General features: G+C 39.1%; 2 protein-coding genes across 2 annotated transcripts in view; one reads left to right on the forward strand and one right to left on the reverse strand.

Moving 5' to 3' along the window:
• Positions 1–1,455: 1,455 nt before the first annotated feature.
• On the reverse strand, positions 1,456–3,171 carry LOC123378992. Its single transcript, XM_045033260.1, has 5 exons — positions 3,007–3,171; positions 2,767–2,931; positions 2,161–2,660; positions 1,723–1,778; positions 1,456–1,625 (listed from the first exon to the last, which is right to left on the reverse strand). The coding sequence occupies exons 1-4, from the start codon at positions 3,169–3,171 to the stop codon at positions 1,766–1,768; spliced, it is 843 nt and encodes a 280-aa protein (XP_044889195.1). The 3' UTR covers positions 1,456–1,625; positions 1,723–1,765.
• The window catches only part of SLC27A6 (solute carrier family 27 member 6), a 75,586-nt gene continuing 53,629 nt past the window's right edge, over positions 2,617–24,573 (forward strand). Inside the window, exons 1-2 of the mRNA XM_003980733.5 lie at positions 2,617–3,650; positions 22,077–22,280. Of these exons, the coding sequence (XP_003980782.1) occupies positions 3,170–3,650; positions 22,077–22,280 (685 nt within the window). The 5' untranslated portion in view covers positions 2,617–3,169. The remainder of the gene's footprint in view (positions 3,651–22,076; positions 22,281–24,573) is intronic.

Consider the following 24,573-nt stretch of genomic DNA (forward strand, 5'->3'; position numbering starts at 1 on the left):
CTGCATTGTCCCTAATCAAAAGTAACAGAAACGTCTAGACTCTTCCCATGTGTTTGTTTTTATTTTAATTTAACAATAAATTTACTCACTTGCAGTTACTCTTAGTGTCTTACCCCCTTTTTGCAATAATTAGCAACTGTAATAAATAATTATATATATTTTACTGAGCTGTCTTTGGTTCTTTCTGAAAGTGAATACCAAATTTATGGAAAAAAACAAAAACAAAAACAGGAACAGACACATGGGCTGATTTAAGAGTACATACAATACTGCTTAGCTGTCCCAATATTTTCATTGACTCTTTTATGGTGAGATTTCAGGTGAGGAATTGTTCTTGGCTCATATAAATTTTGGCAACGTAGCTTGTAGCTCTCCTAATAAATCAAAGTGTCTCATATTCATGGTGCCAAATATTTTCATGACTCACTTATATCTGTAGTTGATCAAAATCTATCTCCATGCCTTGGGGTGATGTTAAACATGATGTGAGGGGCACCTGGGTAGTTCAGTTGATTAAGTAAGTGTCTGACTCTTGATCTCAGCTCAGGTCTTGATCTCAGGTCTTGAGGTCAAGCCCCAGGCTGGGTGTGGAGCCTACTTTAAAAACAAAACAAAACAAAGGGGCACCTCGGTGGCTCAATCGGTTAAGCATCCAACTCTTGATTTCAGCTCAGGTCATGATCTCTGGGTCGCACTCTGTGCTGACCCTGAGGAGACAGCTAGGGATTCTCTGTCTCCCTCTCTCTCTGTCCCTCCCCCATTCACTCACTCTCAAAATAAGTGAACATTCAAAAAAATGATGAGAAAAATAAGTGTAACCCAATGAGTTTTTCATGAAGTTGATTTTATTTATTTTAAAAGACTGTCCTTTATTATAATAGTATTCCTTTCTTGGCTTTTAACGTTGAAATAAATCCTTCCCTTTATAAAACAATGGTGACAGTAGCAGGTAATTGTTTTAACGTGTGCTTAATGTTTTTAATTTAACAAATTAAAGGATGGCAAACCTGTGTCTCCTTAGTTGTTCTGTTCCCACTAGAGGAGGACAGATTTTACTTGTAGTGGAAATCCAAAAGCTGAAACCCACTGCTCATGGTCTGCATGGTCTGCTTTCTCCATAGTCTTCCTGGACCTGCTTTGAAAGTTGTTTTTCCAGGTGACTGAATCAGATTACAGCTAGGAGAGAAAAGGATCCAATTTCAAAGGTGCTTTTCAAGTCATAAACAGACTTTTCAAGTCATAAACTGACTTTTCAAGTTGTAAACTGCTTGATACTAACACTTTTTTTTTTTAACTGAAAAGATGTTTTTGAATTGAAAAGACCATCCCTTCTGAATAAACTGAGAAAGCATTTTCTTCATCTGCGCAAAAAAGATCAAAGAGCCTGTCTTTCTCCTGGGCTCTTCGCTGTGATTTCAAAGTAATCATTTTCAGATTGATAAACCAGAGTTGGCCTTGGAGTTACCAGGTTTTTCTTTATTAGGAAATCTGAGGTTAGCTAGAACCCAGCTGCAGAACATAAGAGAAGAAAGAGGGAAATGTGAGGCAATGCTTAATGGTTTCATTATGTACAATTAACCATTTATTTCACACTCCTTAAAAGCAGGGGCCTGGGATGATGGTGTCTGCAAGAAAAAAAAAAAAAGTGTAACTAAATGCCCCTCAGTTTTTTACCTTCAGTTAAAATTTCATCATTGCAGAAAATTTTATAATTCTTTGCACTTGTTTCTTCACCATCTGCTCTCCCATTTTGGGAATTCTTAGTTCAAGGTCCCGATCTAAATGGGGGATTTAAAAAACAGTTATTGTTAAGGACAGAGAATAGTATTTTTCACCTAAAAAGAAATATGGATGTAGATATGGACTTAAATTTACACATTAATCAGTAATTTTGGAACATTTTGTAAAGAGCAATGACTAGGCACTCTAAGGATAGAATTTCAACATACATGTCAATACCAAACTTTAAGTTTTCAAAAGTACTTTTTGTAGAACAACCCAATTTTGTGTTTTCTGAAGAAAGAGTTCAAATATTCCTTGATCTGACCAATTCATAATTTTTTTTTTTTTTTTTTTTTTTGTCGTTTTCGCTCTTTCTGTCGGGACTTTTTTTTTTTTTTTAATTCTTCCAATCGCGTCTCCAGCGATTTTAGGTCTTACTGTTTAGTGAATGAACTCTCTCGACCCAATTCCAGCAGCCTGGTTGCCCTTGACTCTAGCCACGACTTCAGGATCCCCGGCTTTCCCTGCATTCGGGGACCGTCCTTTCCCGGCCAGAGGCCTGGGCCCGGGTCGAGCCGCACACTCGCCGGGGCGGCGGGACGCGCGCCCAGAGAGGAGGCGGCGACGGAGCCCGAGCCGTCCCAGCGGCGGCGCCCCGAGCAGGGGTTGGCCGGGAGCCTGGAGACGGGCTGCAGGCGGACGACACGGCCGCGGTTCCGAGCAGAGATGCACGAGCCCAAGAGCACCAGGAGGGGAGATGGTGGCCACCCGGAGCAGTTCGCGGGGACCCAGTGTGTCCGTACCCCCGGAGGGGAGGGGGGAGCTCCTGGGCGCGGGGCGGGGGCGCGGGGCGGAGCAGGGGCGGGGCTCGGGCCTGGATCCCACCTGACTTGGGGGCATCCCCGGCAGAGGCGTGGCCCTGAGACCCTGCGCGGATTCTGGCGGGTTAAGACCCGCAGCGGCTGCGCTTGTCAGCCCTCGCCAACTCCAGCTTCTCCAGGCTCGAATTCAGCGTCCAAGTTGCAGCCTCCCGAAAGCCCACACCCAGCAGAAGAACGTCTGCTCCTGGACATAGTTCTCCCGAGGGTGGTGGGGTTGGCTCAGGGCCGCAAAGCCGTCGGGGGTTGAGCCAGCCTGCAGCGAGAAGGCTGAGAGGGCCAGAGAACCCCGCAGGGCGCGGACAGCCGTCGGGGCTTGCGAATTGGACTCCTAGATTGCGAGGCCCCTGATAGGTGATGACCTAAGCCTTATCCCCGGCATCCCTCGGGGCGATTTCTTCCGTGCACACTTCTGGTTCTGTTTCTCAAGATCACCCTCTTCCTCCCAGAAAGGCTGACTCAAGCTGCAGGTGCCAGCCCTCAGCTCAGAGTAGCCGTGGTCTCTGCGGAAAGCTGCATTTGAAAACAAGGGCTGGGATCGCAAGCTGCTCTCTGCTCCGGTTGCCCCCATGCTCCTGCCATGGTTAACAGGACTAGCGGCTGGAATAGGCTTCCTGCATTTCGTGCAGAAACTGGTGTTCCCTTATTTCTGGGATGACTTCTGGTACCTGCTGAAGGTGGTACGCTATGGAATTCGGCTGGAGATGTACGCGCTGAAAGGGGAGCTGTTCACTGTCCTGGATAAATTCCTGAGTCTTGCCAAGAAGCAGCCCCAGAAACCTTTCATCATCTATGAGGGAGACATCTACACTTACCAGGATGTGGACAAAAGGAGTAGCAGAGTGGCTCACGTGTTCCTGAACCATTCCACGCTGAAAAGGGGGGACACCGTGGCTCTGCTGATGAGCAACGAGCCTGACTTCGTCCATGTGTGGTTCGGCCTGGCCAAGCTGGGCTGCGTGGTGGCCTTCCTCAATTCCAACATTGTCTCCAACTCCCTTCTGCATTGCATCCGCAGCTGTGAGCCCAGGGCCCTCGTGGTGGGTGCAGGTAAAAAGCCCGTCCGGGTGAGGTCTCCATGGGCAAAAGGCAACCCTGCCTGTCATCGCTCCCTGGCCCCTGTTGGTTACAACCCTTCACAACTAATACTTCGGGTGTGTGATGAAGTGTGCATAGTATGGCTACAAAATAGTTTTACAGTTCTGTGACTGCTGGTATAATATCCCCTGTTCTATTTCAATCACTTACCCTTTTGTAGATTAGTAACCAACAGGAAAGGTTCAGAAAACTTTTCTGAAATCTCTGCTTCTTATGATTTTGAAAGAGGGGCAGTTTTACAGTTATTGGTATCTTCCATGAATGCAAGAACACAGAGAGATAGAATTCGGTAAGGTCTAGTTTTGTCAGATCTGACAAAATTATTTGATGAGTAGGAAAGTTACTTTGATTTCATTGTGGAATACCTACCTGCCTCTAACAGTAACAATATGAAGGTTGACTACGTTTGAAGAGCAAATTAATCTGAATTGCATGAATTCTTATCTTCACGTCTGCTCTTATTTTGCCATCCCTGCAAGCTGGGACTTGCATAGCAAGGTTAGGCTCCCATCTCCCAGCCAGTGGGCGGGCTCTTGGAGGAGTCTAGGCTTCTTCCTCTCCCCCATCTCTGCATTTTTTTCTTCGTTTCCAGTATGTTCTAGTCTTCTCTCCCTCCTCCCTTGGGTTAGGCTTTGGGTACACATACTGACACAGAACTGCAAAGAAAAGTTTTTGGTTGAATACCTCATTAACAAAGAACCTGGGAAGTTGAGTTGCACCACCAAGTGGAATTGAAGTATGACAAGTGATACTTACTTGGTATAATGTAATGGGTTTATGTATATTCTTCTTGCATGAAGCCAGGAAGGTAGAGGGTGAAGAGGCTCCATGGCAAGGACCTTAGCTAAAGTATTTAAGTATTTTAGATGAATAGATGCATACTGACAACTCGTGCAGAGTTTTTAGATTCACAGAGCAGTCTGGAAAAATTATCTACATTGATATGTAAGTGATCTTGAAGGTGTAGAACTTCACTAGTAACCTTTCTTGTATCATTATTGCACATCACACAATAATGGGTTCGGCGATATATAGTACAAAGGTTACTCAAGACTGATTTCTCCTGGTTCCCATTGTCCTTCCAGCTCAACTTAGGACCTGATAAAGTAGCAAAATGTTTACTCTCAAGTATTGATTTTGTCTTGTTTAATCTAAAGGAGTGGAGAAGCTGCATAGTCTCTCCTGTGTATTTTTTGTTCATTTGTTGTTCATTTGTTCAAGTTTACTAGCGTGATGAACTTTCTCTGAACTGCGACCATAAGCAGGATAAATAAGTCATACAGAATTTTGATATCATGGTGAATGGGGCAAGTGTGAATGAATGTGAATGAAGCAGAAAAAAAAATATCATAGTTCTTCTTTGGATATATTTTAACATTTTATTCCATTGCCCATATTATTGCTCAATCCAATTAGATCACTAAATCCAATTTAGGTCACAGTTTCTAGAACAAATCAAAATTAAGTTGTGCTGAAATTTGATAAAGCCATAAATTGCTTTGACAAGAGCAAACGAAGAGGGCCAGAGTGTCCCTGAAAAGGTTTCTGTAGCCCTATTTTTAAAGCCAACCTGAGAAACATCCTACAGCCAGTCTCCTGAGGGATTCCTCTCAAAATGTATAGGGCTTGTTACCTTTCAACATAGACATTCCAACTTTGCTCTTTGCTGAGTGACTGCCTAATTAGGACCAATTAATTTTGCAGTGTTACTTGTGCCAGAGTTTTGCTTTCCTTGCCAGTAACTTAATTGCATTGTTTCCTTGTTTTTAACACCAACAGTAAGTTTTGGTATATAAAAGCCTATTTGAGATGCTGGAGTTTTAAGCCAACAGCAGTCAATTTGCTTAGGAGTAGATAGGTGGAGAAATCAACCTTAAATCTTTTTAACAGTTCTTTTCAGCATATCTTTAAAATATATAAAGTACATAAGTTTTTCGGCTATGGGACAATTCCGTTTCATTTAGTTACTAGATTTTTGTTGTTGTTAAGATGTGGCTTATATCACAAGCACCTTTCTATATTTGAAGCTCTTAGCCTGAAATACAAGAAATTTTGTATTCTTGGCATCTTGAGTTAAACATATACATATGGTTCTTAGAGCCTTAAATGTTAGAGCTCTTAGAATCTCATGGAATGTTTCTGATGGAGATGTACCATTAAACCCTTGTATCCTCAGGGAAACTGTATTGAGGTGGAAAGAACAATTAGATGGTTGAGATGGAGATAAGCCAGACATTAAGGATAAGATGATCTGCTGCGCTCCCTCGCTCCCTCTGGTTTTACTTACTTGCAAATGGTGACAATACCATCTATTTCACAGTGTAATTCTGAGATTAAATGATAGATCTTATGTAAAGTGGCTAGCTGAATGCCTGGTATGTGCCAACTGAAGCCTTAGTGAATTGAAATAATTGTTACTATTATTATCATTATTAAGTCATCTGAGGCCTTTAATAAGGAAACTTGTTTGGATTTTGCTGCTACCATCTAATCTGGTGTTAGCTATAAGAAAGGCTAGTACGCGGTTTGGCATAGGACCCCAAACACCTTACTTTGGTATGTTTTAACAACATTTTATTTTCCAGAAGTTATCTAGAATCGATTTCAAACAGGTTTTACAGGTAGGCCAGATAATGTCTTATAATTCTGTCTCCATGAACAAGTCAAAAGGAGAAGATAGCAACTAATCTACCAGGCAAATTGTTAGTGGCATTAACAAAAATGTTAACAGTTGCCTTTTACTCAAGGCTGACTATGTAAAAGATATTCCCAGTGACTCCGAGAGGCAGGTACAGAGTTATATATTGGAAATCGAAGGGAAGAAATTGATTGAGGGTGTCCAGGTTGACACAACTCAGGTTTAAGAGCAGACGTTCCCAACCTGGTCTCCTATATAAGACAGTGCTGGACTGTAGAGCCTAATTGTTTCTGAGGCTGTCAGTCCCCTGGTGATACTACTAGGAAAAAATACGCATTCCAGTTATATAAAAATAGTAAAATAAAAGTTGCCAATATTAAAATACCAGGTAGTTCATACACAGATAACTAGAAACAATTTAAATGGTTTTAAAACTTGTATTTCATTCTCTCACGGTATAAAGTTTCAAAAATACTTACTAGGAAGTTTCCTGTGTGTACTCTGTAGTTTTGAAGAAGTGTCAAATGGCATTTCAGATTTCCCTGGAAAATGTCAGTGCTTACTGAAAAATAGGCTTAGATTAAACCTAGTCCTTTCCTCACAATATCTTAACTTTGATATTAGTGATAGTGGCTCTTGCCAAGATGATTGTCTATGTCTATATGCTTTTCTCTTTGCTTAGAATAAATAGGAAAATGTTGGGATGCTTGTATATCACTTTAAAAAGTCTGTGTAATTATATTCTTTGACCTATTTACTACTACTACTACTACTAATAATAATAAATAATCTCTTCCTTTTCTAAAGTACTTAATAAATTACAAATTGTTTTTATATGTATATCTTATGTGATTCTCACCACAGCCATAGTAGCCTTGTTCTAAAGATCAGGAAAGCATAGGTTAGAGAGGGCAAGCTGTTCCCTGAAGCTCACATATGTAGAAGCATATGACTAGAGCCTGCATTTTCTGATGCAAAAGCCTGCGGGTACACCTTTGTCCTTGTCCTCGTGGTCCTGTTCATTCCCCCATCTCCATCTTTTCCTTTCTTTTCTGTTCTCCATCCCCCCACCCCCACCCCACCCTTCCCCCTTTCCCTTCCTTCTCTCTCACCTTTCATCTATCCACTTACTTTCTTTCAGTACCTTTTCCACTAAACCGTCCTGCCTCTCATATACTCTGGCTATTTATTCACAGCCGCCCAATGGAGTGGTAAAGTTCTAGTTGCTATTTGTGTCTCTCTGGGGACTAGACCGAATGGGGATGTAAGCTCTTTGAGCCAAGGAAGTTGGTTTGGTTCACCACTAAATTCCCTGAACTTAGCACAAAGGAGATGCTCAACAAATATTTATTGTCTAGATGGATGAATGAATGAATGAATGAATGAACTAATGAAAAACTCCAAAGTACATATATACACTCAATACCTTTTTATTTACTTGCATAGTTTTGCTAATAAACTGTCCCTCTGCTGTTCATCTGGTAACTGATTTTGACAGTAGATATATCTGTGGAATTTCTTTGTTGTTTTATTTTATATTAATGTTGCTAAGTGTTAGGATCATGACTTCCCAAAAGTACAAAGTCTTTTAGACGCACTAGGCATCCCCAAGTTTTCAGATTTACTTGCACGTGTGTGTTTTGTACTCTCTGCCTTCTGAATATACACAAATTATTATCAGTGGATAGCTAAAAAAATACATATTAATATTACCCTGAACTCTTACTTTAGATTCAATAGTATTTTGTGTTTCAACATGTTTGGAAGGGTTTTGCGTTCCTGTTCCCAAGAAACAGTACTATAAACTTAAAGTAACATGCAGGTTTGCCTCGTTAGTTTTCATGAACCATCTCATTCAGACTGTTCCAGTCATCAAGCCTTTGTAATTCTCCCAATGACTATCAGCCTTAAAGATAACTGCTTTTTAAAGACCAAGAGGAAGAGTTAGGAGAAAAATGAAGTCCTTTTAAGTTGTATAGAAAGGAATGCATATTCAGATAAGATACATGGCTCATGTACACTTTTATCATTTAATCCATGTGCCATAATTATCTTCACATATATTGGTTTTAATTTGGGGGGCATTTTGATATTTATGCTAATGTTTAGTGGAATGACTGGCTGTTTTGCATTTTTCTTTTCCATTTTAGACTTAGCTCCATCAAAGATTACCTCCATTCCAAAAGAAAATTGCTCACTTCAATAGGAAGGTTCAGTGGCTTCATGATTCATTAACTAACAAATACAGTGTTCTAAGTACTGATACATTTGTAGTTTTCTTTCTTTTCTAATCATGGGGACACTCAATGGGGTTCTTATTTACACTGTCTGCTGAACACGTGTTTACTGTAAGGGGATGATGTTTGAATACTGGCAGGAGCAAAAACTACTTAAAAGGACATCGTGACTGCTTAGAGAAGTGGCAGGGTAAAATGAGAAGTATACATCTTGGAGCCAGGAAAACTTGGGCTTGGATCCTAGCTCTGCCATTAACTGACTGCTGACACATAGCAGATGATCAATGAGTATCACTGGGTCTTTTGTGAATTAAACGTAAAGAACGCAACAGAGTCACTGGACCGTAGTATCTATCCATTAAATGGTTGCTATAATTATTTTTAATTGCAGAGGAGCAGAGACATGTATACGAAGTAGGAGTCTCTGTCGTTGTTGGGGAGAAGGCTGACAGGAGGGAGTTCCAGGCACATGGCACACGGCCCATGTGAACTGGTTTTAAGCATCTATTGTGTCCTCCCCAGTAGCATTGCAAACATGTCCACTTTCCCGTCATCAGCAGCTGGGGCTGGAAGAGTGTCAGGCACAAATTAGCAGCCAAATGGGTTAGCTCTTCTGTGGCCGAGAAAAAGAGGATACTTCCATTTATAACCAAAGAGGAATGTGGAAAAGAACTCTGATGGGGTCCGAAACTTGTAGAAATACCACCTTGTAATTGCCTTTTACCACTTTATCCTCTACTTACTGTTTAGTCTGTGTCTAGAGAGCTTTTCTATGCATTTACTGGTTTATACTACTTTGTCACTGAAAAATAGTAAGCCAAATATACTGTGGCGTTGTGGTCCCATTTGAGTAATAATTTTTCATTGGCAATAGGAGATGTGCTAGAAACAAAGTCAAATGAAGTGTTCTACTTTCTTTTTTTGCACAGTTTTACCCATAAGGAATATGATGTCTCTTCCTCAAAATGGGTGGGGATGGCCAAGAGTGAAAACACATAAACCCCCTTACAAACTCATGTGCATATATTCAGGGCAGCTAATAAAATCGTTTCAGGGAAGAATATGTTATCACAATTGAAAGTCTTGTGCTTCTGTGCCCTTCCTAGGGTTATTATGATAATCAATAAACTAATATTCATTAGGATATCAACTAAATATCAACTTTCTTAGAAACCAGAGTCTGCCCATGTTTTCTATGAAAAACCTGTTCTAAGCTGCTGAAAACTGCCCTAAGTAGTAGGATGGTAGTTAAAGCATGAAGTGAGGTCTATAATTCCACTTTGGATTCTGTGTGATTATTGCTTTGGAGTGTGAAAAGCTCAATCTAAACATTTGTAGTTGAATTTCATATAAGTTTTCTTCTCACCTAAGAATTCAAGTATATTAAGAGCCACAAGCTCTTCCTTTGCAAGCCTTTTAATAATGTAATTCATGTTAATGGCATAGTAGAGTGATATATTAATTTGTACTATCAGAAATAGGAATAAGAGACTTGCTGGAGAAACAACTTCATTGGTACAAAAAGTGCTACATGATCATAAGCAGAGATCACAACTTACCTGTTTTTATGCTTGCAACACCACCTAATGAAATGCCTTGCATGCTTGAGACATAATGTGTGTTTTTTTAAGTTTATTTTTTTCTCTTGAGAGAGAGAGAGAGAGAGAGAGAGAGAGAGAAAGAGAGAGAGAATGCATGCATACAAGCAGGGGAAAGGCAGAGAGACAGGGAGAGAGAGAAAATCCCAAGCAGGCTCCAACCTGTCAGCTCAGGTCCTGACATGGGGCTTAAACTCACGAGCCGTGAGATCATGATGGGGGCTTGAACTGTGAAATCACAACCAGGATTTGAACTCATGAATCATGAGATCATGACCTGAGCTGAAAGAGTCAAGAGTCAGATGCTTAACCAACCGAGCCACCCATGTGCTCCAATAATAAGTGTTTCTTAAAAGAACCTATTGCTTTGAAAGTCTTCTCCATTTCAGCCTTGTCCTATAATGTTGACTTAATTAAAGGTCACAGAATATTCAGCTGTCTCACTTTCTTATGGTAGTTTTCCATCAAAACCTGCATCCACAGTGGATTCCGTGGGCAGAGCTCAGTTCTGTAAGTACATCTCTGTCCAGCAACTCCCGTGTGTGTGCCAGGCACAGTCCGCTCAAGTATGGATTAGGGTCCACATCATTACCTTGAGATGTTTACAGTTCTCTGGGTTTCAGTGGTAGCACACTTCACTAAAGAGTAAATCTTCATGAAAAACACAGGCAAATTTCCTTGAGGCATTTGAACAAATGCTCTTTTCTGTCAGGACTTAATGTTTAGAATTTACTTTCAAAATTACACTGAAACTTTTCATTTTGTTAACATAAATTGGCCGTGATAAATAAAATAATATTTTATCTTCTGCAAGACTTTTTAAATTTTTATTTCAGTTTTCACTATCCTCACCCACATTTCCCACTAATACTGAAGAAATAATTTGTGTGATGAAAGTTCTGTGGAATTCTAAATGTTTCAGCTAAGTCAGTTTAATGTTAACATACGAAGGAAATGAAATTGTATTTCCTCTAATTCTTAGGAATCTACTCACTTCCTTTTTCTTGTAAAAATCATGACTCTTTGACAACATTGAGTGTTTTTTATTATATATATATTTTATAATATATATTTATTTACATATATATTTTTAAAATATATATTAAATAAGTATATATATTAATATTAGTAAATATTAATCTATATTAAAATACATATATATGTATTTAAAGTCTACTTATTTATTTTGAGAGAGAGAGAGAGCGAGCAGGGGAGGGGCAGAGAAAGAAGAAGAGAGAGAATCCTAAGCAGGCTCTGCACTGGCAGCCTGAAGCCTGAGTCTGGGCTGGAACCCATGAACCGTGAGATCATGACCTGAGCTGAAATCAAGAGTCGATCATTTAGCCAGCTGAGCCAGTCAGATGCCCCTGAGTATTTCTTTAGCCTCTACAATTCCAACAAAGATTTCAGGCCAGAATTCATCATCCTCTAACTTTCTTTGTACTTATTTTTCCTATTTAGACATACCTACCATTATGAACATATAAAAGTTTATGCTGTTAATTTACAATTCCCTGTGAGCGATTTGAAATTAAGATAATGAAATGAGTCACTTAAGAGACTTGTACTTACATGTTCAAAATGTGAGAAAGAGTCTTTAAAATAAAAGAAAATAGAAAGTCTAGATGATTTGTTTGTCCTATTTTTTCATTTATTTGTGGCTTGTTCTCCCCCCCCAGCCAGCATTCCTTGTGATTTTTCACTTCTTCTTACCAAAGCAACCTGCAGCATGCTGTATATGCTCAGTGGAACTCTGGACTCTTACAGTTTATTTTCTTTGGATTTGCTATAGGAATAGAAATTAATTCAGAAAAGCTCAAGTCCCAGTTTTCCTCCCTACGTCCTACATATGAACTCCTTATGATTTTCTGTGTTTCCCTAGTATTATTGCAGGTTTTACTTGTGAACAACCTGGTCCCATTTGACATATGTCTCTTGCTGTTTCTTTGTGATCAATCTGAATGATAGATTTTGAGGAACTAAATCATGAGTTTTTTCCCAAATGTATTGAATTATAGTAGAATTAAGTAGTGGCTGACAGGTGGCTTTTTGAGGTAATCAGATTCTGATTTACATTTCAAAAAAGGTGTTTAATGCAGCACACTGAGTTCAGCTTCGAATATATCTTGTAATTATTTTTAAAATTTTGTTAAAAATTTAGAAAAAAATATAATTGATTGGAAATGTTCATATCTATATGTACTTGAACATTCTGACCAGGGTATATTTAATATTTAATATGGTTTTTTAATGTTTACTTATTCGGGGGTGAGAGGGGCAGAGAGAGCAAGAGAGTGTGAATCCCAAGCAGGTTCCATGCTCAGTGCAAAGCCCAAAGTGGGGCCCAGTCTCATAAACTGTGAGATCATGATCTGAGCTGTAGTCAAGTGTTGGACGTTCAACCTACTGAGCCACACAGTGCCCCTAATATTATTTTTTATAATTGATTTTTTTATGAGGTAGTGTATACCCTTTAGAGATGATCAAACACAGGTTAGAATAACAATTCTGGAGGAGGGGCCAAGATGGTGAAACAGCATGGAAGGTTTTTTTTGGTGTCTCATCCATGAAATACAGCCAGATCAACACTAAACCATCCTGCACACCTAGAAAACTGATTTGAGGATTAACACAATAATCTGCACCACCTGAACCATAGAACTCAGCAGGTACACAGTGCAGAGAGGTGAACTGGGGGAGAGAGAAACCACAGAGGGCAGGGAGCTATTTTTGCTTGCAGAGAGAGGACGAAGATGGCAGGGAGAATATGGGAAGAGCACCCCCCCTCCCAAAGTAGCTGGAGAGAAAGTGGAAGAGTGCAAACAGCCACAAGGGACTGAACAAAAAAAGGAAAAAGGAGAAAGGAGAGGGTTTAAATTCCATTAAGACTCTATAAACAGGGGATGTGCAGAGTCTGAAAACTCTGCAGATCAATGCCTGGCAGTGCTCTGGTGGGAAAGGCAAATCCCCAGGAGTAGAGAGCAAAGTCCAGGAGGCCCTCAGGTCACATGGGGAGTGGCGGTTCCTTTGCTGCGAGGATATTTGGTAGAGGCTGTGTGGCCTCTCCACAGGCAAAGGAGAACCCAGAGAACACAACATTCACTGGTGTTGAAACAAGGACATTAAGGGTGAAGTCTGGTGCCAGATGTGTGTTGTGATTTAACCATAATCCTTGACATGCTGCTGCTACATGATCGCACAAACTTTTTGGGGGCAGCCTGGCACCGAGCAGCAGTCTCTGGTCATCGGTAGCAGCATGGTCCTGCTGATGTTCCTGGGGGCGGGCCAGCACCCAGCCATTGCTCAGTGAGACCCTGCCCAGAGGGTCTGAGTGGGTCAAAGCCACAGTCCCTCAGAAGTGAGGGGTGTGGGAAACACAGCCCCATCTGAGATAAAACTCAGAAAGGAAGTGCCACCTGTCAGCCTGATGGCTTGGTCACAGAAAGTGGAGAAGCGGGGAGTGGACAGAAGCCAGAGACAAGGAGGGGTGTAGATTGCCAGTAGGAGAGAGCACAGAGTTCTAAAACTAGAGACTGGGTAGCTGGGTATGCCATTTTCACCTGCGCATGTGCATACATGCCTACAAGCACCACAACAATCCACCCCGGTAAGCTAAGCAGTGCCATCTAGTGGAGAATGGAACCATGACACTAAGCCCCTCCCAAATGGGCTAAACATGCTCTTGAGGAACACCACAAGTCTCTCTGCCTGCTTAGTTTACAGACTATAAGGTGCTTCATAGTTTGACTTCTAGGGGAGACCATATGTAATTTCAATCGTATTTCATTCTGTTCCCTGATCCATCTATCCAATTTTGTTTCTTTTCTTATTCTTGAATACAGAAAAGGAAAATTTTTATTTTTATTTTCCATTTTTATTAAAAAGATTTTTCTTTAATTTTTTCTACTGTATTTTTTACTTTTTTGTAAATTTTTAAAATTCTCTTTAGACTGTCATCATTTCATTTTATTCTACTTTATTGTATTTATTTTTTCTAATTTAAAAACATTTTCTTTTTTTTCTTTTCTTATCTTTTCCTTTTTTCTTTAATCTGTCAACCTTCTTTCAACAACCAGACCAAAACACACCTAGGATCTAGCAACCCTTATTTGATTTTTTTATGTTGTTTTAAATTTTTTATAGGCATTTATTTATTTTTTTCAATTTTTTTAAATTTTTAATTTTATTTATTTATCTTTTTAAATTTACATCCAAATTAGTTAGCATATAGTGCAACACTGATTTCAGGAGTAGATTCCTTAATGCCCCTTACCCATTTAGCCCACTCCCCCTCCTACACTCCGTCCTGTAACCCTCTGTTTGTTCTCCATATTTATGAGTTTCTTATGTTTTGTCCTCCTCCCTGCTTTTATATTATTTTTACTTCCCTTCCCTTACGTTCATTTCTTTTGTCTCTTAAAGTCCTCATATGAGTGAAGTCATATGATATTTGTCTTTCTCTGACTGACAAATTTCACTTAGCATAATACTCTCCAGTTCCTCCATCCACATAGTTGTAAATGGCAAGATTTCATTCTTTTTGGTTGCCGAGACATACTCCATTGTATGTATGTGTGTGTGTGTGTGTGTGTGTGTGTGTGTGTGTGTGTGTATATATATATATATATATATGTATATATATATATATATATATATGTGTGTGTATATATATATATATATATATATATATATATATATACTATAACTTCTTTATCCATTCATCCATCGATGGACATTTAGGCTCTTTCCATACTTTGGCTATTGTTGATAATGCTGCTATAAACATTGGGGTGCATGTGTCCCTTCGAAACAGCACACCTGTATCCCTTGAATAAATACCTAGTAGTGCAATTTCTGGGTCATAGGGTAGTTCTATTTTTAGTTTTTTGAGTAAGCTCCATACTGTTTTCCACAGTGACTGCACCAGCTTGCGTTCCCATGTTGTTTTTAATTTTTTAATTTTTTTTACTTTATTAATTTATTTTCTTCCTTCAAAATGATGAAATGAAGGAATTAAACCCAAAAAGAAAGAACAGGAAGAAATGAAATCCAGGGACTTAACACAGATACAAGCAAGATGTCTGAACCAGAATTTAGAATCGTGATAATAAGAATACTCGCTGGGGTTGAAAATAGATTAGAATCACTTTCTGCGCAGATAAAAGAAGTAAAAGCTAGTCAGGATGAAATGAAAAATTCTGTAACTGAGCAGCAATCTCTAATGGATGCCACAGTGGCAAGGATGGAGGAAGCAGAGCATCAAATCAGTGATATAGAGGACAAACTTATTGAGAATAATGAAGCAGAAAAAAAAGATGGAGACTAAGGCAAAAGAGCATGATAAAAGAATTGAAGAACTGAGTCACTCATTAAAAAGGAATAACATCAGAATCATAGGGGTCCCAGAAAATGAAGAGAGAGAAAAAGGGGTAGAACATTTATGTGAGCAAATCATAGTGGAAAACTTTCCTAACATGGGGGAAGACACAGACATCAAAATCCAGGAAGCACAGAGAACACCCATTAGATTCAACAAAAACTGACCATTAACAGGCATATTATAGTCAAATTCACAAAACACTCAGGCAAGGAAAGAATCTTGAAAGCAGCAAGGGGAAAAAAAAGTCCATAAGACTTTGAAGCGGACCAATCCACAGAAACTTTGCAGGCCAGAAAGGAGTGGCAGGATATACTCAATGCACTGCATCATAAAAATATGCAGCCAAGAATTCTTTATACAGCAAGGCTGCCATTCAAAATATAAGGAGAGATAAAAAGCTTCCCAGACAAACAAAAATTAAAGGAGTTCATAACTACAAAACCAGCCCTCCAAGAAATTTTAAGGGGGACTCTCTGAGGGGAGAAAAGAAAAAAGAAAAAAGAACAAAACAAGACCAAAAGCAACAAAGGCTAGAAAGGACCAGAGAACACCACCAGTAACTCCAACTCTAAAGGCAACATAATGGCAATAAATTCATATCTTCAGTACCCACTCTAAAGGTCAATGGACTAAACGCTCCAATCAAAAGACATAGGGTAACAGATAAGAAAACAAGATCCATCTTTATGCTTTTTACAAGAGACCCATTTTAGACCTAAAGACACCTTCATATTGAAAGTAAGGGGGTGGAGAACCATCTATCATGCTAATTGTCGCCAAAAGAAAGCCAGAGTAGCCAAACTTAGACAATCTAGATTTTAAAATAAAGACAGTAACAAGAGATGAAGAAGGGCATTCTATCATAATTAAGGGGTCTATCCACCAAGAAGACCCAACAATTGTGAACATTTATGCTCCAAACATGATAGCACCCAAATACATAAATCAGTTAATCACAATCATAAAGAAACTCATTGATAATAATACCATAATAGTACAGGAATTCAACACCCCACTAGCAACAAAGGACAGATCATCTAAACAGAAAATCAACAAGGAAACAATGGCTTTGAATGACACACTGGACCAGATGGACTTAACAGATATATTCAGAACATGCCATCCTAAAGCAGCAGAATATATAGTCTTCTCCAGTGTGCATGGTATGTTCTCCAAAATAGATCAAATACTGGGACACATATCAGCCCTCAACAAATACAAAAGGATTGAGATCATACTGTGCATATTTTCAGACCACAATGTTATGAAACTTGAAATCAACCACAAGAAAAAAATTTGGAAATGTAACAAATACTTGGAGACTAAAGAACATCCTACTAAAGAATGAATGGGCTAACCAAGAAGTTAAAGAGGAAATGAAAAAGTACATGGAAGCCAATGAAGATGATAACACCACAGCCCAAACCTCTGGGATGCAGCAAAGGCAGTCATAAGAGGGAAGTATACAGCAATCCAGGCCTTCCTAAAGAAAGAAGAAAGGTCTCAGATACACAACCTAACATTACACCTTAAAGAGCTGGAAAAAGAAGAGCAAATAAGATCCCAAACCAGCAGAAGACAGAAAATACTAAAGAGTAGAGCAGAAATCAATGTTATCGAAACCAAAAAACCAGTAGAACAGATCAATGAAAGCAGGAGTTGATTCTTTGAAAGAATTAATAAAATTGTTAAACCCCTAGCCAGTTTGATCCAAAAGAAAAAGGAAAGGACCCAAATCAATAAAAGCAAGAATGAAAGAGGAGAGGTCACAACCAACGTGGCAGAAATACAAACAATAATAGAATATTATGAGTAATTATATGCCAATAAAAAAGGGCAATCTGGAAGAAATGGGCAAATTCCTAGAAACATATAAACCACCAAAATTGGAACAGGAAGAAATAGAAACTTTGAACAGACCCATAACCAGCAAAGAAATCTAATTAGTAGTCAAAAATCTCCCCAAAAACAAGAGTCCAGGGCTGGATGGCTTTCCAGGGGAATTCTACAAAACATATAAAGAAGATTTAACACCTATTCTATTGAAGCTGTTCCAAAAAATAGAAATGTAAGGAAAACTTGCAAACTCATTCTATGAAGCCACCATTACCTTGATTCCAAAACCAGACCCCACTAAAAAGGAGAATTACAGACCAATTTCCCTGATGAACATGGATGCAAAAATCCTCAACAAGATACTAGCCAACTGGATCCAACAATACATTAAAAGAATTATTCACCCCGACCAAGTGGGATTTATATCTGGGATGCAGGGCACTGGTTCAATATCCGCAAAACAATCAGTGTGATACATCACATCAAGAGAAGAAAGCATAAGAACCACATGATCCTCTCAGTAGATGCAGAGAAAGCATTTGACAAAATATAGTATCCTTTCTTGATAAAAACCCTCAAGAAAATATGGATGGAAGGATCATACCTCAAGATCATAAAAGCTGTATATGAAAGACCAACCAATATCATCCTCCCTGGGAAAAAGCTGAGAGCTTTCTCCCTAAGGTCAGGAACCCTACAGGGATGTCCCCTCTCACCACTGTTACTCAACATGGTATTGGAAGTGTTAGCCTCAGCAATTAGACAACACAAAGGAATAAAAGGCATCCAAATCAGCCAGGAGGAGGTCAAATTTTCACTCATCACAGATGGCATGATACTCTATATGAAACACCCAAAAGATTCCACCAAAAACTGCTAGAACTGATCCATTAATTCAGCAAAGTCACAGGGTATAAAATCAATGCACAGAAATCGGTTGCACTCTTATATACCAATAATGAATCAAAAGAAAGAGAAATCAAGGAATCGATCCCATTTACAATTGCACCAAAAAACATAAAATACCTAGGAATAAACACAACCAAAGAGTTCAAAAATCTATACACTGAAACCTATAGAAAGCTTATGAAAGAGATTGAAGACCCAAAGAAATGGAAAAACATTCCATGCTCCTGGATTGGAAGAACAAACTTTGTTAAAATGTCGATACTACCCAAAGCAATCTACATATTCAGTGCAATCCCCATCAAAATAACACCAGCATTCTTCACAGAGCTAGAACAAACAGCCCTAAAATTTGTATGAAACTGAAAAAGACTCTGAATAGCCAAAGCAATCTTGAAAAAGAAAACCGATGCTGGGGACATCACAATTCTGGACTTGAAGATATGTTACAAAGCTGTAATCACCAAGACAGTATGGTACTGGCACAAAAACAGGTGCTCCGGTCAATGGAACAGAATAAGAAACCCAGAAATGGACCCACAAACATATGGCCAACTAATCTCTGACAAAGCAGGAAAGAATATTCAATGGAATAAAGACAGTGTCTTCAGCAAATGGTGCTGGGAAAACTGGACATATGCAGAAAAATGAACCTTTCTTACACCATACACAAAAGTAAATCAAAATGGATGGACCTAAATGTAAGACAGAAAGCCCTAAATGAAGGACAGAAAGCCATCAAAATCACAGAGGAGAAAGCAGGCAAAAACCTCTTTGAGCCTGGCTGCAGCAACTTCTTACTCAAGACATCTCCAGAGACAAAGGAAACAAAAGCAAAAATGAACTGTTGGGACTTCATCAAGATAAAACGATTCTGCACAGCAAAGGAAATAATCAGAAAAACTAAAAGGCCACCAACTGAATGGGAGAAGAGATTTGCAAATGATGTATTAGGTAAAGGGTTAGTATCCAAAATCTATAAAGAACTTAGCAAACTCAACACCCAAAAAGCAAATAATTCAGTGAAGAAATGAGCAAAAAGACATGAATAGACACTTCTCCAAAGAAGACATCCAGATGGCTAACAGACATTTGAAAAAATGCTCCACATCACTCATCATCAGGGAAATACAAATCAAAACCACAATGAGACATACCACCTCACACCTGTCAGAATGGCTCGCATTAACAACTCAGGAAAACACAGATATTGATGAGGATGATGAGAAAGAGATCTCTTTTGCACTGTTGGTGGGAATGCAAACTGGTGCAGCCTCTCTGGAAAACAGTATGGAGGTTCCTCAAAAAATTAAAAATAGAACTACCTTATGACCCAGCAATTGCACTACTAGGTATTTATCCAAGGGATACGGGCATGCTGTTTCAAAGGGGCACATGCACTGCAATGTTTATAGTGGCGCTATCGACAATAGCTAAAGTATAAAAAGAGCCCAAATGTCCATGGACGGATGAATGGATAAAGAATTTGTGGTATACACACACACACACACACACACACACACACACACACACACACACACACATATACACACACACACAATGGAGTATTAGTCGGCAATCAAAAAGAATGACATCTTGCCATTTGCAACTACGTGGATGGAACTAGAGGATATTGTGCTAAGGAAAATTAGTCACTCAGAGAAAGAAAATATCATATGACTTCACTCATATGAGGAATTTAAGGTATGAAACAGATGAACATAAAGGAAGGGAAGTAAAAATAATATAAAAACAGGGAGGAGGACAAAACAGAAGAGACTCTTAAATATGGAGAACAAACAGAAGGTTGCTGGAGGCGTTGTGGGAGGGGGTTGGGCTAAATGGGTAAGTGGCATTAAGGAATGTACTCCTGAAATCATCGTTGCACCATATGCTAACTAACTTGGATGTAAATTTAAAAATTAATTATTAAAAAAAGAATAACAGTTCTGTTCACCAGCTTGTGACCTTGGTGTATTAATTTCCTGGGGCTGCTGAAGTAATATATCACAAACCAGGTTGCTTAAAACAATAGGAATTTATTCCCTCACATCTCTGGTGCTAGAAGTCCAAAATAAAAGTGTCTGCAGGGCCATGTTCCCTCTAACGGATCTAAGCAAAAAATCTTCCCTTGACTCTTCCTAGCTTCTGGTGGTTGTTGGTAATCTTTGGCATTTCTCACATTAACTCTACAGGCTAGTGGGGTATTAGTGTTTTATATCTCCAATACAATAGTGTAGATTTTAGGATAAATAATGTAGCCCTCAGAAATCACTTATATCTTCGACAATTAGGACACTTTATAGGAATACCAAACTAAAATCGGAGCACCTTTGTGGAATGTAAAAGTCAAACTTCACTGTTAGAGATCTATATTAAAGTAGGGAAGTGTCAAATTTTAAAAGGGTTTAAAATACATAAATAACTGTGTCTCTTCCCTGGAAAAAAAAAAAAGAAGGCCTCTTTACTGGCTTATGCAAAGACTCTCCAGGAACAAGATGCCTCCCCCCACCCTTGTTTTATATCCTACAGTGTGCTGGGTACCTTAATAAGTATTTCCTCCTCAGGGACTCATGCCCACCTTCTGTCTTGGTTTTCTCTACCCACCTCTCCCCATGAGCAGATTACATTTTCTTCTACATTAATGACCAAATTAAGAAGATTTAGTTCAGTCTCCCAAATTAATGTAACATAGCCTCTCCTCTCCAGGTGCTTTGTTGTGATCTGTACGGAAGATGCTTCTTGAGAGAGGTGTCCCTTTCTCCTTTCTGAAACCTTTATTGCAACCCAGATTCTTTGTCTTATGAGACTCTCAAGATCTTCAGGCTTGAAGACACCAGTGTTTCAGGATTTTCTTTCTACTCCCCTGCCTCCCTTTTCGCCTGACCTTGGTTCTAGCTGAGCCTTGGATTCCATTGCTGCTGATGGAGGGTGCTGCTGTCATCAACCTGCTCCTACTTGCCATTGTTGCACCTTGCTGGGAACTGAGGATCTTACTACCTTTTCTGGAAGACATTCATTTCCTCCTTTTGCTTTCAAAGACTTTCACTTTAGAAAAAAAAAAGTTTATTTTTTTGAGAGGGAGAGTGCAAACAAGAGAGGGGCAGAGAGAAAGGGGGACAGAGGATCCAGAGTAGGCTCAGCACTGACAGGCTGACAGCAGTGAACATGATGCAGCGCTTGAACTCGTGAACCATGAGGTCACGACCTGAGCCGAAGTCGGATGCTGAACTAAGCCACCCAGGCGACCCCAAGCTGACTTTCCATTATCCTGATCCAGAGAAAAGGACATCTCTAATTTCCTTAACTTTTGACTCCAAAAGTGTCTCTAAACCATAATGATCTTATGATACCAGAAGAGTCAGGGGAGTCTCCTGAATGTATTGCAGAATAGTAGAATTAAACAGTGACAGACAGATGGTTTTTTTTTGGGTATAATGAGCCACTAAGATGTATTTCACGGAAAATGTTTAGTATCCTGAGTGTAGATGTAACGCAGGATATAAAAAGAGTTCCACTTAAATATTGGAAAAAACCATAATCTGAATAATGGTGTCTGTGAAGTTCAATTTGAATCAGCCTATTTGAATTTATTAAGTCAGGTGATAACCAGATTTCCCTTTCAATTGGTCCGGTTGAATCAGAATCATATAGTTATCCTAATGAAAAGGAAGTCCGTGTTCTATTTATATTTTATCCCTGTTTCAACAGAGAAAAGAAAACACAGGTTAATCGCTTGAGATTTATGGTTTATTTATCTATTCCTAAACCTTTGGTTTTTAGATTTGCTTGGAACTATAGAAGAAATCCTGCCGAGTATCCCAGAAGGTATCAGTGTTTGGGCAATGAGTGATTCTGTTCCACGAGGCGTGATTTCACTCAAAGAAAAACTGAGGACGGCATCTGACAAGCCTGTGGCACGCAGCCACCATGTTGCCTCAAGCCTTAGGTCTACTCATGTTTACATCTTTACCTCTGGAACAACAGGTATGATCCCTTTCATCTTGAGAATTAAAAAGAAAGCAACATATTTGCAAAGCAACTGTAGTCACCATGGGTACTCAGCAAACATCTGAAAAAGCATGCATCCAAGAAGTCCTGAGGCTCTTAGATCTTAGAACCCTCAAACCTGGATGAAAAAGTTAATTGCTCTAACCACAACGTGGCAAAGTACCCTGTTCACTTGGCCACTGTCTCATTTAGAAAGATTTTCTTCAAACTTGATTCGACGAAGGACTCTGGAATGTCTGAACAGTTTGACCCAACCCAGTTGCTCGGAGTGTGAAATTTGGCCAGCCTCTTTGGCAAGATACCTGGTAGCTTCTCTGTTCCTTAAGATTCCTGATGCATAAAATGAAGAAATTAGCTGAAGTAGTTTCTAATTATCTTACTGGATTCAAAAATCCATCAGTCTATTTTAAAGGTCTCTATTTTCGTGTACCATGTTAAATCCTAAACACAATCCAGCTATAGCTGTAGTTTAAGTACCTATAGCAGGCTCTCCCAGTTTTTCCTTAGGGTGATCGGAACACATGACAAATAGGAAGTCTTGGAAGCCCTGCATGTTTTGGAGAAGATAGAAAATAGGATCAAGTAACTAAACATTCACACCTTTTTTTTTTTTTTTTTTGGTAAAAATAACAACACACCAAAATAAAAAGAATAAACTGCCTAAGAATTCAACAAAATATTAAACTCAGTTGATTCTTAGGAAAAGTTGAATGGTCTTTATGGTAGGCTAAATACACTTTTGCAGTTAGTGTGAAGATGATTGGGTATTTGAATTAAGTACATTAAAAATACTCTGTTCCTCATTTCCTGGGCACAGGCAGTAATATAAGCAAACTATTATTGCATAAATAGTTTTCTTACATTTTTCTTTTTCTTTCCTCTTCTGTGTATGTGTGTGCCTGTCTCTCTCTCTCTTTTTTAAATTTACTCTTTGGAGGCTAACGATCTCTTTTACACTGGAAAGTAGGCTGGCTGTGCTTTTAACTTCATTTAGAACAGCTTTGATAAATGAACTGGCAAATGCTAATGCGTATCAAATTGTCTGCATACATTTAGTCTGACTTTGGACTTTACAAGAGACAATAAAATTTCAGAAATGATATGTTTTAAAAACTTCCAACAGAAGGTACTTAACCAATCTATCTGTATGGCTGTTTTCTTGCTAAAAACAGAAAGTGACTGGTCTTCCAAACAATCTTCACCACTCCCCCAGCCCAAAGAGAACATGCCAAAGCCACTAGTAACAATTTTTGTTTTTCAAGATTGAAACCAGATTGTTTAATGCATTTGTACAACAGGCTGAAAGCAAAAGTACCACTAATTTTTATTTTATTTGATACTTATTTGTGTTAAAGTTATAGCACAGAGATGAAAAATTCTAATAGCTTAAGAAATTTTAGAGAAAAGTACCCTGCATGCCCACCCCCCCCAACCCCTGCCGCCTCAATTTCTCCTTCCCCAAACCAAATGCATTCAGTATTTTTATATCTTTCTTTTTAGGAATCACCTCCATTTCTCTAAAAAAAACAGGTATCTTACTAGATATTTAGTAGATTCTTACTGAAAAGTATCTACTGATTTCCCATGATGGAAATGAGGATTTGCCTTCCATCACCAGCCACTCTTTCTCTCCATTTATTTCTTTCTCTCTGGTGCAGACACTTTCTTTCCCCAACATCCTGCTAATGTGTCATCATTAATTTTGACTGGATTGGTATCAGTATCATAACTTAGTAAACACTATTATCTCCTTTTGTGTAAGATTTCCCCCCAACCTGGACTTAAACATTATTGTTTTGTTTGCTTGCTTACTTAGTTATCTATACACCTATCACTCATATTCACCCCTTTGTCAAAAAGAGAGCTCACCTTTGGTATTGAAAACATAGTCTGTATGTTGTCAAGCATGTGTTCTTGGCCACCTTTTGCCTGGAGCCTCCCTATGATTTCAGTCTCAACCCCTTGCTCTCTGACCATCCTGGGTTTATTTGTCACCATTGTCCTGGGAATTCCCTTCAGTTCTTTTTTTCTGATCCCCCAATTCCTAGATCCTAAATTAGTTTCCTCAGTTCACTGCCCCGCTTCCAGTAGCTATCTGCTAAGGAGTATTTAGGAGATGAATGGTTAAGTTCTCACTTCCAGCAATGTCTTATTTTCTACCCTTCTACTTAGCCACGTAATATTCTAGGTTAGAAGAAAATTTCTATGCCAGGGTTTGAGGACATGGCTCCATGTTCTGACTTCCAGGACACATAGTGAGACATCATTT

The sequence above is a fragment of the Felis catus genome, chromosome A1 (assembly GCF_018350175.1).
Source record: "Felis catus isolate Fca126 chromosome A1, F.catus_Fca126_mat1.0, whole genome shotgun sequence".
NCBI lineage: Eukaryota > Metazoa > Chordata > Mammalia > Carnivora > Felidae > Felis > Felis catus.